The following is a 13,964-nucleotide window of genomic DNA, read 5'->3' on the forward strand; positions in this document are numbered from 1 at the left end:
ACTCAGCACGCTCTAGGAACATATGAGAAAAGAGCAGGATGGTATGAGTCATGAGAGGAAAATGTAAAGACCACAGCCTGGGTAGAACTTCCTCTGGAGCCCAAATAAGGCAATTTCAAGAGTCATTTTCCTTCAGCGTCAATCCTGGGGTCAGCTGGAGGCTAACGCACAGTGAAGCTCCTCGGCTGGACTCATGGCAGACCCCACAGCCCTTTGGGGGCGACATCCAACATGTTCCCTGAGGAAGGAGTCTTGGCTGCCTACTCCTCTTGCCCTGAGCTCCACATACCTTGCACATGAGAGTAGTGCAATAACTCTTTGTTAATTTCGTTATTTGGGTGAAGAACTCGTTGAAAAGCTAAATCTGAAATTTAGCCATAAATGTAGAAAAAGAGTCACAAGCTCTTTTGCCATTCCCAAATGCTGCCCTGGATCAGGCTGGCAACACCACAGAGCTTAAAAAAAAATAGTCTAGTCCTTTAGTGGGAGGTTCTGATTCAGCAGGTGAGGTCCGAGTAACTGCACTTTTAAAGTGATTCTGATCCTTTGGGAACAACTGTCCTCAGGTAGCCAGTCTCTGAGATGGCCCCCAATGATCTCACTTCTGTATTCATGCTCTTTGGTAATCTCCTCCCACACTGTGTATGGTTGGTCTGTGTGACCAATAGAATACCAGAAATGATGGTATACCACTTCTGAGATTCGGTTATGAAAGACTGTGGCTTCCATGTTTTGCTCCCTCCCTCTCTTTCTCTTTTGAATTGCTCACTCTGGAGAAAGAGAGCTGCCACGTCTTAAGGATACTCAGGCAGCCTCTAGAGAGGCTGCGTGGGAAGGAATGGAGGGCTCCTGCTGACAGCCAGAAAGAAACTACAGCCTGCCAACAACCACATGAGTCAGTGTGGGAGAGGGTCCCCCAGCAGCAGCTGACAACATGACTACAACATCATGACAGACTCTGAGCACAATCAACTAGCTAAGCCACTCCTGATTCCTGACCCTCAGAAACAACATGAGATAATCAATGTTTGTTGCTGGAATCTGCAAAATCTGGGTGGTAACTTGTTACACAGCAATGGAGAACTAATACACCTTCCCAGCCCAAAGGGCAAGCTCCTGCACATAGCACAGAAGGCCCTTCATGCTCACCTTTCTAGCTTCATTTCACACCACTCCCAGATTCACATTTCAGTCTTGAGCAATACTGATCTCCTTATCCCCAGTTCACACTTCTGCGCCTCTGTGCCTTTGCACAAGCCATTCTCTGTGTCTGGAATGCCCTTTCTCCACTGATGTTATCGCCTTTTCCAGAAATCCTCCCCTCACCTGTCCCCACACCAAATCAAGTTGGCTTACATCCACGTCCTTAGGGCTCACACACACTTCTTGGAATGAGTAGGCAAGACGTGAGTTACATGGAAGAAGGAAAGAATTCACATCAAGAGTGCATGACTTGCCTCTACATGGTTGATCAATGAATTGTCAAATTTGAACCCAGGAATCCTTTTTTCACTGCACACCACACCCACATCTTCTGTGTGCTTGCAGTCCGTGACGCCCCAGCCATTGGAGGAGCAGGCTGCGAGGGTCGTCTCTTGGCCAGTGCAGTAGATATTGTCCAACCAGATGGGCCCTGAAGGAAGCAGAGAAGGAAAAAACCAAGTACTACGTCAAAGCAGGTTTGAGTCGTTGGGGGCACCGATGTCATAAGATAATTTTTCTCTAATTTTGGCAGCTGGTATGGTCATCAATTGATTTTTAGTATGTTAAGATATTGCATATAGTTCTAGACCATCTGGATTCCTTTGCCAGAGTGGGCAGCTGATGTGGTTTGGGGATGTGGTGGATTGAAGATGATGAGGACAGGAATCAGAGCTGAGCCCGGAAGTCACATCGTGGAGTGGAAAGAGCAGGGACTTCGGATGCTAAGCTGGGTTTGAATTCTGGCTCAGCCACTTAGCTATATGGCCTTGATCAAAGCCCTTTTTTCTCATCAGTAAAGTGGGGATAATAATGACACCTGAACTGCAGGGGTGTGTGCAGATTAGAGATGATACATGACACATGTCTCATTTATCACTGGCCCACAGCTGCTTAAAATGGTAATGAGGAGGAGGATTTTAGTTACACTGACTGTGGGACAAGTCAAACTCACCTTCCATCTGCAGCAGAGGCTGAACTCTGACCCCTCGAGGAAAACCTAAGCTATCCTGCAACCGAGGGTTTCGAGTTTTTAAGGTGTTTTCACATGTATTGCCTCCCCTGACTTTCCCATACCTCAGGGAAGAGGAGGAGGTGGCACTGCTACTCCCACTTCACAGATGCAGAGCCTGGTTCAGAGAGGGCAGCTCATTGTGCAAGGCTCCCCCGCCCCCCGAGCCCAGAACCTGGTCCTTGACTCCCCGTTCAGTGCTCTTCTCACTTCCTCGTGTTTCCCCTCTGATTCAGAGATGGAGCAGCCAGACTAACCCACAGAGCTGCCTCCTCAGGCTTCAGAACTCAGGTGAAGGCAGGGCCGGGTTGCAGCCGGGCAATCTGCCTGGGATGCCCCACAGAACACTGCTCACCTCCTGTGCCCTCACCTGATTTCCACTAAGTTGAGAATTCAGGGTGCAAAGTGCTAGAGGGTCAACCACAATGAGATACCACTTGACATTCATTAAGATGGTTACTATCAATAAAACAGGAAACAACAAGTGTTGGCGAGGATGTGGAGAAATTAGAACCCTTGTGCACCGTTAGTGGAAATGTAAAATGGTGCAGCCACTAAGGAAAACAGTATGGAGTTTCCTCAAAAAATTAAAAATAGAACTACCATATGATCCAGCAATCCCACTTCTGGGTATATAACCAACAGAATTGAAAGCAGAGTCTCGAAAAGATATTTGCACACCCATTATTATAGCATTATTCACAATAACCAAAAAGTGGAAACAACCCAAGTGTCCATCAACAACTTGTGGTATATACCTACACTGAAATATTATTCAGCCTTAAAAAGGAAGGAAATTCTGACACATGCTACAACAAGGATGAACCTTGAGTTCATTATGCTAAGTTAAATAAGCCAGTCACAAAAAGATAAAGACTGCCTGATTCCACTTAAATGAGGCATCTACAGAAGTCAAATTCACAGAAACAGAAAGTAGACTGGTAGTTGCCAGGGGTGGGGGGGAGGGCAAATGGGGACTGGTTGTTAATGGGTATAAAGTTTAGCTTTCAAGATGAAAAGTGTTCTGGAGATCGGTTGCACAAGAATGTGAATTTACTTAACACTACTGAGCTGTACACTGAAAAATGGTTAAGATGGCACATTTTATGTTATGTGTATTTTACCACAATTAAAAATTTTTAAAAATGTGCTAGAGTGTTTCCAAATAGTGATTTTTATAAGAGCCACAACAAAATGAAAGGAAACAAAATCAAACCTCTCATTTTTCTCATGACTCCATTTAGGACTCCATGGTATAGTGGAGCCAGATAACCTGGATTCAAACTCCCCCTGCCTCAGGCTTGGGCACTACATGACTGGGTCAACTACTTAATCAAGCCTGCTTCTCATTTGTAAAGTGAAAACAATGATACCCAACAAACAGGTCGCCATGGAGATTCAATGAGATACCGTATGTGTATAGCACATGTTCAACTTCACTTTCCCCTTCCTCCTTCCAGTAAGTCAGAAAAAGAATGGATGCTGTTGTCTCCATGATGCAAGGAAAAAGCAGATAAAAACACTCCCATTGTAGAGATGAGAAAACTAAGGAGAAGCTGAGGCTCTTCAAGGTCAGAGAGGACACGAGGCCAGTCTTCTGACTTCGAGGCCCCGCTGAAACGTGTCTGCTGTGATGAATGGCTGGTCAGGGCTGAAACGAGAGCGCCTCAGATGCATTGTGGGGAGCAAAGAGCTTACTAAAAACATCTGGGCTGAGGTTTTCCAACTGGTTTGTCAATTTGGCCTTGTTTCCAAGCCGCCAAGCTCCACTGAAACATATGCTCCCTAATCGATTGCTGTTTCAACAACAAACCAATGTTTGTCTTGCTAAGTACTAGCAACGGAAGATACCCTCCGCCCTATTCCATCTGCAGGGAGAGAAACTACCCTGAGGGGCAAGGGGATGGGAAGCCCAGAGAGCTGCAAACGGATACCACAGGACCTGCTCAACTTTTTGATAAGGAACATTTGAATTTAGCACCCTGGAGTGCTCAGGGGAACTAACTTAACTGAAGAAGCTGCTTTCTGAAGTAGCTTCAATTCACCTCCAATAATCCTACTTTGTAGGTATTCTCACCAGTTATTTTTTCTTAGATGGTGGAAATGTGAATTTCTGCTTAGCCTGAGTTAGCATCAACATGCACGGTATACTAATTTGGCCTGATTTCATGACACTTTTTTTTTCTGAACGCTTAATGCCTCTCACTAGACTGTCCTGATTCCAAAGCAATCAGCTCTGGTCCTGCCTGCTGGAACGCAGACTGGTTCAGACACAGTTCAGAAGATGCCATCTCAGAGCTGCTGGGAAAGTGGCACTGGGGACACATATAGGGCTCAAACTTTGGACACAAAAGGCTGGTCAATCATAAGCAAAACTTCATTTTACTCTTTCCACTCACTTAACTCTAAGAAATACTTCTCCTGATGTAAGGAGAAGAGATGTACAAACAAGTTAATAGACCATTTGGAAGATAAAAATCATAAGTGAATTTCCACTTGAATGCCAGAGTGCTCCCCTGGGCTGTCAGGGCAAGGGATATTGTTCAAGTTAGCATCTTCGGGGCCCCACTGTGGTCATCTGCTGGCTCTGTCACCATGATCCGAAGAGTGGGAGGTGCACGGGGATCAAATCTGATCTCAGATCTGAAGACAGGCAAGGGAGAGCAACCACCTGAGGTTTGGGTTGCTGTGAGGCCCATCCAGAGGGTGGAAATGGGGCAGCTGCCCCCTCTAGAAACTTCTAAAAGGTCCCACGATTTCCGTGAGCTCAGGGACGCTTTCGGTGAAGAGACCCGTCGACAGGCCAGTCTGGAAACCAGGGAGGTCTGTGGGTGCTCTCCCTGGCTTCATTCCTCAGCCTGAACTTCAGAGGAGGGGGGACAGTGAGCACTCCTGCAGGGGCACCTCTTACAGGCTCAGCTGAAGTGTTCCCAGTTCACCCCAGAGCCAACTTGCAGGCTCAGCCCCAGCGGAGCACACCCCAGGGCACTGCTCACCTTCTCTGGTCACTATGCCAAGTACTGCTTGCCAACTGTTTTTAATATTCTCCCAAACCAAAATGAATCAATCAGCTAATATTTACTGAGTGGCCACCATGTACCCAGTGTTAAAAATCCTAAACTGATGCTGATGAAATTCAAATATATTTATATTTAAAAGGTCTCTCATGATGTAAACCAAGCATCACGTTATGTAGACTGCATAATCCTTAAAGTCCTGGACACATGACGGTTTAAAATTGTTTTAGCGTCTGTCTCTCCCTTCCTCTCTTTGATATTTCTCCTTTCCTAAGTCCTGATGGTTTCAATATCCACACAGGTGACCCTTCCAGGACTCTCGGCCTCTTGGTTACTTTACTTCTTCTCTCCAATGACATTCCTCCACCCTACGTCAGCTACTCCCCATGGTCATAGCTTAGATATTGTCATTACCAATACTCGCACTCCTTCCCCAATCTCCATTTCAACTCTTCTGCTGTGCATCCACCTCACCCCACCCCATCTTTCTGGCATACTCCTTCTAGTATTGGAATCTCAACAGAGACCCACAACGGATCCAGCCAAGCGGCTTTCCACAGCCCTTTAACTCCTCCATGTAGTACCTTCCATGGACCATGATTTTTTCTTTTTTTTTTGCTGAGGAAGATTCACCCCAAACTAACATCTGTTGCCACTCTTCCTCCTTTTTTCACTTGAGGAAGATTCACCTTGAGCTAACACCTGTGCCAATCTTCCTCTATTTTGTATATGCGTCACTGCCACACCATGGCTGAAGAGTGGGGTAGGTCTATGCCCGGGATCCGAACTCATGAACCCAGGCTGCCAAAGCAGAGGGTGCTGAACTCTAACCACTATGCCATGGGGCCGGACCCCCACAGATCATGATTTTAATCCCTCCCTTGCATATTCCCTCTACTCCTTTGAACTTTTCTCCCTTCATCATCATTGGATGGCAAAGTCTGAGCCAGGTTAACCCACCTCTCCAGGCACCCTATTCTCACCCCTGGGCAGGTGAATGTAGGAGGAGGAAAAACCACACCCAGCTTGTCTAATGACAGATAAATGTTAAGTTTGGGTAGAAATAAAGTAAAGTTGTCACTGGAAAAGCCCCATAGTCATTGGAAAGCACTTGTTATAAAATAATTAGGCTTAGAGAGCCTGCAATAGAAAACATAAATCTGATGTTACCCCTGGATGGCTCAGCTAGCAGAGTGAACGGAGATGTGGAAGTGTGGGGCAGTGTTTTTGTAAAGAAGATGAGAAACGGGTTCTAAAAGCCCAGCCTGGGGCCGGCCCGTGGCTTAGCAGTTGGGTGCGCTCTGCTGCTGGCGGCCAGGGGTTCGGATCCCGGGCGCACACTGACGCACCGCTTCTCCGGCCATGCTGAGGCCGTGTCCCACATACAGCAACTAGAAGGATGTGGAGCTATGACATACAACTATCTACTGGGGCTTTGGGGGGAAAAATAAATAAATGAAATCTTTAAAAATCAAATCTAAATAAATAAATAAGTAAAAGCCCGGCCGCTTTCACTCTCGCCACCACAGGGAGCCATGCTCAGCCTCAGAGAGCACTGTGCGCCAAGCGCCGTCTCTCGACCTGTCACCCCAACAGCACACATGCACCTGCACAGGGTGAGACATGCATGAGGTGGGACTTCCCTGCTCCCATGATGTCTAGAATGACAGGAAGCAGGGGTTGGAAGGGACCGTAACAATGACTCATTTCAATGACTCCCAAACCGGGCTACGTTTACAATCACTTGGGAGGTTCCCAAAAGTTACAGAGTCCTAGACTCCAGCCCAGACCTCAGCCCAGAATATCATGGGTTAGTCCCCCGGGGGATTCTCACGCCGTCAGCATGGCAGCAATCCGTTAGTCCAGGACGTGCATTTGGGCACCTCCGCTCTAGTCCCACAGCCAGACCCTGCTGAGACCGGTGCCGCAGCTCGGCCAGGGTGAGGGGCTGCTTTAGCTTTCCCAACCCCGGGAGGAGGAACACTTAGCTCCTGGATTTTTCTTTTTTTTTTTTTTTTAAATAATGCCACAGCCTTTTCTACTTTCCTACTTAGGATCACAGACTACGAGAGTTTCAGGAGTTCTTCGACAGCCTAACTTCCAGATGGGGAAACTGAGGCCAAAGAGGATACGTGTCTTCCTATAAAGCACCTAGTTAGTTAGGTCAGCACAGGACTGAGCTCAAGGTTCTGGGCTCCAACACCTGCCCCCTCTCAAAGCTCTTACCAAAACAATTTTTTTAAAATATATTGATTGAACTTAACAAAGGAGGAAAGAATAGGCCAATCAAGTGAAAAACCCAAAGCAACTCTTCCTGTCATGGCCAAGCCCAGAACAGCACGGGCTAACGCGTGAAAAGTGTGAACCCTGCAAGGCAGGAGGTGGGGAGAGGCAGGGAACGCCAGCCTGTGGGTGGCCTTGTGAGAAAGAGCAAAAGGCACTCCTCCAAGGGGCGACTGGGAGCAAGGCACACCTGCCCCGGCTGATGCAGCCCAGGTGGGCACCTGGCTGGAGAGAGGAGCACAGACTGACTTCAGCCCCTACCTAGGGCCACCCACCCACCCACCTGGGTTGCCCAGGACGAGCTGTTTCCCAGGATGCCAGACTCTGCCTGCTAAAACCAGGAAACCCCCAGGCAAAGCAAGACGGGAGATCACTGTGCCCCTCCCCAGCAGCCCTCCACTGCCCACTCCTGCACCAACACAGGAGGTCGCCCAGATGGTGTATTATCAGGAATTCATGCTTGACAGTAGCTGCAGCTCCCTTTACCAGGTTAACCACAGGTAAGCCTGTTCCCGGGGTTTCCAGGTGACACTAGGACTCGGTCCCAGAGCACAGAGTGTTTTACCTTCCCCTTTGCCATAGGAGGAGCTGGCGGTCCAGGACTTGGCCTCCACGTATCCCAGCTCCCGGCAGACAACATGGGCAGCATGGATGGAGAAGTCGTCGTCGCACACAGTCCCCCACTTGCCATCATAGTACACCTCCACCCGCCCCTCGTTGTGCTTCCTCTTCTGCCCTGCCAGGCGCAGCTGGATCTTGACATCTGAGGTTGCCTGAGGCTGGTGGTACTCGGGAGCCGGCTGCTGGAAGTACTCGGGGTAGTGGGGCCAGCCCTCGTACTGTGCCAGGCTCAGGGAGGGAAGAAGGCAAAGCACAGCCAAGCAACTGCCGAAGCAGGAGCCTCCGCGCCTCTCCATCCCTGCCCTCTGGCTGGAGGCTCTGACGGAGGCGGGCACCGGGCAGTCAGGAGCAACAGGCAGGGGTTTCCTGGAAGAGAGGAGAGAGGAAGGTTGCAGATACCTACAAAACGTCCAGGGATTTCATACTACTCTGCTTCATATGTAAAGCTCTTCACATTCTAGTGATTCTCCAACCTCCTCTTTTCTCCCACCTCATGTTTCAGCCAGACAGGTCTGCGAATTCCCACCTCTTTTGCCCACTCACCTGCCCACATCTCTAAAACGGTGTTTTTCAGGAGGGTTCCTGGCAGGAAACAGCACACACAGACTTAATTTGAGGAGAGTTTTTAAAAAGACTATCTTACAGAGGTGTGGGCAGAGTTCAGGGAAGGGAACAAAGGAGAGGGTGATTCCCCAGCTGGCAATAGAGGAAAGCTGTTACCACCTCCAGGCTTGAAGGGCCGGGGTGGGAGTGGTTACCAGAACCAGAGAGAGTGGCTTGATGGAGAGGGCCGCCTGTTCGGGGCTGTGGCTTCAGTGACCGTCTCAGAGCCAGCCCACAGCAACAGGGACAGGCGGAACAAATGCCTGACCTCACCCTCCTCTGGTCTTCTGGTCTCTTTCTAGTGCCTCCTATTGGGCAAACCCACCCTGAGTCTATACCGGTTGGCCTCCCGGGGCACAGAGGATGATGGAGTGAGAGGGCAGCAGGTCCAAAGGGCAAGCAGAGGGTATGCAGCACACTCTTCCTCTTTCTCCTCCCCCATCTCTACATCTTCTCGTTCTCCAGGGCCAGCTCAAGTCCCACCTCCTCCATGGAACATTCCTGCTGAAGCAGCCTCCAGGGTTCTCACTTCCAGGGCGGGCTTATTATCTAGACATTCTTCTCACTCTTCCCATACACTTTCATATCCCTAAGTAGCGTACAAACTTCTCAAGAGCAGGACTTGTATCCCATTCTTCTTTGGCTCCTCCAGAGTAACTATTATAGGACCACGGACACATTTACTGAACGAGGAGGTGATTTAGTTCCAGGGACTGAGCCCCTGGTGAAGCGCGGAGCCTGAGATGCTGCATTGAGGAGGTTCTACGGGAGTTCTCCAGGTACTCCCACTGGACGTCACTGACCTGGATGGAAATGGCCTCTTCCAGGCGCTGAGAAGAACACGAGGAGGCTCTGAGTCTCCGTCTTTCCTCGCTCACGGGCTGCTGTTCTCTCTGCACACACATCTGAACCCTCCTGTGGCTCTGCTTTCAGGCTGCAGGTCTTCAGACACACCAGCACGCTGCCCACACACAGCCCTGACCTCATTACGCCTTATACTCTGGACCGCAAGGCGGCGAGGCCGCTGAATGAGGAGGTCAGAGGCAAAGCCCCCTCGAACAGCTCTTAGCCCTGTCCGTAGCTGAACTGCCATTTCTGCAAACAGCAGTTCTGAGAGCAGCCCTGAGGACAGCTCTCACCCCGGGGAAGCCAAGGACGCCCTGCTGACAATTCCATCCCCTTTCACAGTTTCTGTCCCTGAGGGGTACAAGAGGCTGAGACCAGCCTGATCTTTGCACAGTGGGGAGGCACAAAGCTCTTTGTGACAAACAGCAGAGGGGCCGAGTGGTCTGCCATTGGGCAAGGAAGGGTTGGACAGCGGAGTAGAAAGAGCACAGACTCTGGAGCCAGACGGTCTGGGTTTAAATCCTCATTCTGATACTTACTAGCTGTGCAAACTTGGGCAAAATATCTAACTCCTCTGCGTTTCCTGTCTATAAAATGGGGATCATAATCATATCTAGCTCACAGCATTGATATGAAGATTGAATGAATGGCACATAATAAGCACTACAGGAGCATTTGCTAAAAAAAGTTAAATTCTCAAGACTGTGGTCACTATACCCAGGTGGAGCCTACCTCTAAGAATTCCAGAGTGAGGTCACAGAGCAAAACATAAATACTTAGCCCATGTGCCTTGGTCCTTCCATAATTTAGAGAGAGGGGAAGACTACCTTAAAAGCACTGCAGGAGTCTTTCATGGAAGAGGAAGTAGATTTGGGATGTGAGGCCCCAAAAGCAAAACCAGGACCAGTAGGAGGAAGCTAGAGGGGGGCATAATACATTCCATTTTAACCAGGTACAGAGGCTCGTGGCACTTCACCATAAGGAAGGACCAGATAACTGCCCAGAGCTGCCCAGGAGGGATGATCAAACTTGCAGAGAAGCAGTTCCACGTCTGTCGGAATGGCCAGGCAGTGCCCAGTCCCCTGTGGGGGGTGCCAGGGCAGAGATGCCAGTGCTCAGGGGACAGTCAGGACCAAGGACTTCGGAAGGCCCTCTGGTTTCATAGGAGATCCAGCCATACTCATTCTGCAACTCACAAACAAGGCCAGAAAGTTGTGGGGGTTCCTGCAATAGCCCCCTTCAGACCACAGCCTGACAAACTAGTAATGTTGCCTCCTCTGTCCTGGACACACTTCATTCCTTCAAGGCACGTTTGCTTTCACGAGCTTGTCTCTGCCTCACTGGAACCTTGAGGCATGGGTGGAGGAGGCAGGGACTGTAATTCTTATTCTATGAGGGACAAAATGAAGAACAGAGAGGATTAAGGACTTGACTGGAGTTGCACAGTTAGTGCAGGCAAAGCCAGAACTAGCCACTCTCAAGCTACCAAAACGTCAACGATCCACTACCACACATAAAAAAAAGTCCCAATTCTGCCTAGGACATAGAAGCCTTTACAATCTGGCACATACCTACATTCCTAGCTTCAGTTCCAGCAACACTTCTCCCCCTGCCCTTATTCCAGCCCTTCACATGTCACCTATCCAATCATACCAGCTTATCTTGATCTAAGTTTTTCCACATAGATCAACGTGCCCCCATCCCCACTCCCTCTTCTTCCCTCCCAATAGCATATGTCACAATCCTTCCCATTCTTCAAGGAAACCTTCCTAGATGCTCTATCAGAATGAATGTCTTCTCTGATTCCCTTTAAAATGGCATTTTGCTTTTGCTCTACACTATTGTCATGTCAGGCTCTACCAGACCCTCGCCCCAGGTAGCAGCCATCTCTTTGTCATTTCTGGCCATGGCGCAGACTAACTTGTATTAGACAAACCTTCCTGCCAAGAATAGCCGGGAAAGGCAGATGAAATACCAAAAGCATATATTTGAAGACAATGGAAAGCTATCGAGTTAGCAAGGACTCAGGGAGCCAAGAACCCAGAGAGAAGGGAAGTGCAGCAAGGTGAGGCTGACATTGTGTCTGCTTTTCCCCTTCAGACATCGGCAATTCCAAGGCAGTGGCCAATGGGCTGAGAAGCTAAGCAAAGCTTTAGGCAGCCTCCAAGGACTGGGGAGACAAAAATCTGGGTTCAGAGCCTGCCAGGGAGGAAGGGCCCTGTTAAACAGCTCCAGGCTTTCAGACGGGGGGGTCCCTGAAGGACTAAACTCTAGAAGCTGGGGCACAGAGTTATGTTCTACGTGTTACAAAGCTCTAACATCCACATAATTGGAATTCCAAAGGAGAAGAGAGAAAGAATGTGTGGAAGAAATATTCAAGAGGTAATGGCCAAGAATTATACAAAGTTAATGAAAGATATCAAGCCCACACCTATAGTTTACAAAGAAAACCACACCTGGGCACATCAAAATCCAAGAGTGGAAAATCCAAGACAAAGAGAAAATCTTAAGAGCAGCCAGAGTACAAAAGGAGCGTTACCTTCAAAGGAGCAACAATAAGACGAACAGCTGGATTCTCAACAAAAAACAAGGAAACAGAGAAGATAATCATATGACATTTTCAAAGGGATGAAAAAAATAAGTCAGCTTAGAATTCTGTACCCACTGGAGAGAATGGAGGTGAAATAAGGACATTTCAGACAGACAGAAGTGGAGAGAATTTGTCATCAGAGGATCCACAAGATGGAAATACTGAAGGAAGTTCTTCAGGCCAAAGGAAAAATAATCCTAGATGTTAGCAAGGAGGAGCAGGAAGGTATGAAGGGTATGGAGAGAGAGCTGCGTAGATAAATCTAAATGAAGATCAACTGTGTAAAGCAATAACAATGTCTTGTGTGGTTTAAAATCATTAAGACACACGGCAACAATGGCACAAAAGGCAGCAGGGGTTTAAATGGAAAGTGTTTCAAGGTTCTTGCACTATCCGGGAAGTGGTAAGAGTACTATGTTCTATTAGACTGTAGCAAGTCTTAACAGTCTTAGCCAGGTGTATGTTGTAATATTTATGGTAATCACCACAAGAAGAGCAAAAAAAAAAAAAAAAAAAAAAAAGAGAATGAACAGGTTAATAAAGGAGGGAAATGATGGAATTATAAAAAATACTTGATTAATCCAAAATTAAAGAAATAAAGCAGAGAAAAAGTAATACAGAACAGTTATCACAAATAGAAAAAAAACCATAAGATGTTGGATTTAAACCCATATTATATCAGTAATTACATTAGATGAATACTCCAATAAAAAGACAAATATTGTCAGAATGGATTTAACAAAACAATACTACTTAAATTTTTTACAGGAGACAGAGAGGTTTAAAGTTAAAGGATGGAAGAAGATACACCATGCACATATTAACCAAAAAAAAAGCTGGTACAAAGTCAGGGAAAGTTGACTTTAAGACAAGAAACACTACTGGTCCAACAAGGGACAGTTTATGATGATGAAAGTCAATCCAACAGGAAGATATAACTCTTCTCAATTTGTATACATAGACTCAATATGTATTAAATAAATACTGACAGAACAGGAAAAAACTGACAAATCTGTAATCACAGTGGGAGAGTTTACACACCTTTTGTCAAAAGAAGCAGACAAAAAAAATCCTTGCACTGAAGATGTGAATGACATGATCAACAAAAGTGACCTAATTGACAAGTTTCTACCCAGCACACTCAACAACTACAGAAAACAGATTCGCTTCAAGTGCACATGCAAGATTTACCCAAATGGTCTCTAAGTTGGGTTATAAAGCAAATCTCACCACATTCAATAAAATCACACAGAATGTGTTGCCTAACAGAATGTGTTGACTACAGTAGAATTAAGCTATAAACCAATAATAAAACAATAACTAGAAAATCCCCAAATATTTGGAAGTGATATAACAGGAAATAAATGTATTACTATTAATCTAATTACTATTAGATTACTCTTAGGAATCTAATCACTATTAATCTCCATCCAGATCACATTATCAAATTGATTTACTCATTCAGCAGACATTCACTAAGATCCTCTACACATTGGGCCTCCCGTGAGTAAAGCAGGTGTGTTCTCTCCGTGGTGCTGATAGGTACTGACACGGCATTGACGGTCACGCTGTGGTCTGCCTACAGGAAATCAGTGAATGTTCATGGATTGAACTACCTGAGCCTAGGTGGCCTGACTTTGAATTCAGGAAGATTTCTCCTCTACTACACTGCTTCTATATCCTCCTCTCACAGAAGTTTAAGACAGAAAGCATATGACTTGCCAAAGGTCACACAGAATGACAGAGCTAGCACCGGTATGCTAACATTATGAAGTGTTTCCTACATGCAGAC

At 47.2% G+C, this 13,964-nt stretch overlaps 1 protein-coding gene across 3 annotated transcripts in view; it reads right to left on the reverse strand.

The window, feature by feature from the left end:
* Nucleotides 1-13,964, reverse strand: part of LOXL2 (lysyl oxidase like 2) — a 91,950-nt gene that overhangs the window by 55,042 nt on the left and 22,944 nt on the right. For all 3 annotated transcript variants that reach the window (XM_087437321.1, XM_087437320.1, XM_014789845.2), the window contains exons 2-3: nucleotides 8,078-8,499; nucleotides 1,458-1,633 (exon numbers count right to left, since the gene is read on the reverse strand). In XM_087437321.1, the coding sequence (XP_087293447.1) occupies nucleotides 1,458-1,633; nucleotides 8,078-8,429 (528 nt within the window). In that variant the 5' untranslated portion in view covers nucleotides 8,430-8,499. The remainder of the gene's footprint in view (nucleotides 1-1,457; nucleotides 1,634-8,077; nucleotides 8,500-13,964) is intronic.

This window comes from Ceratotherium simum, chromosome 12, assembly GCF_057802395.1.
Source record: "Ceratotherium simum simum isolate JZ-2026a chromosome 12, ASM5780239v1, whole genome shotgun sequence".
NCBI lineage: Eukaryota > Metazoa > Chordata > Mammalia > Perissodactyla > Rhinocerotidae > Ceratotherium > Ceratotherium simum.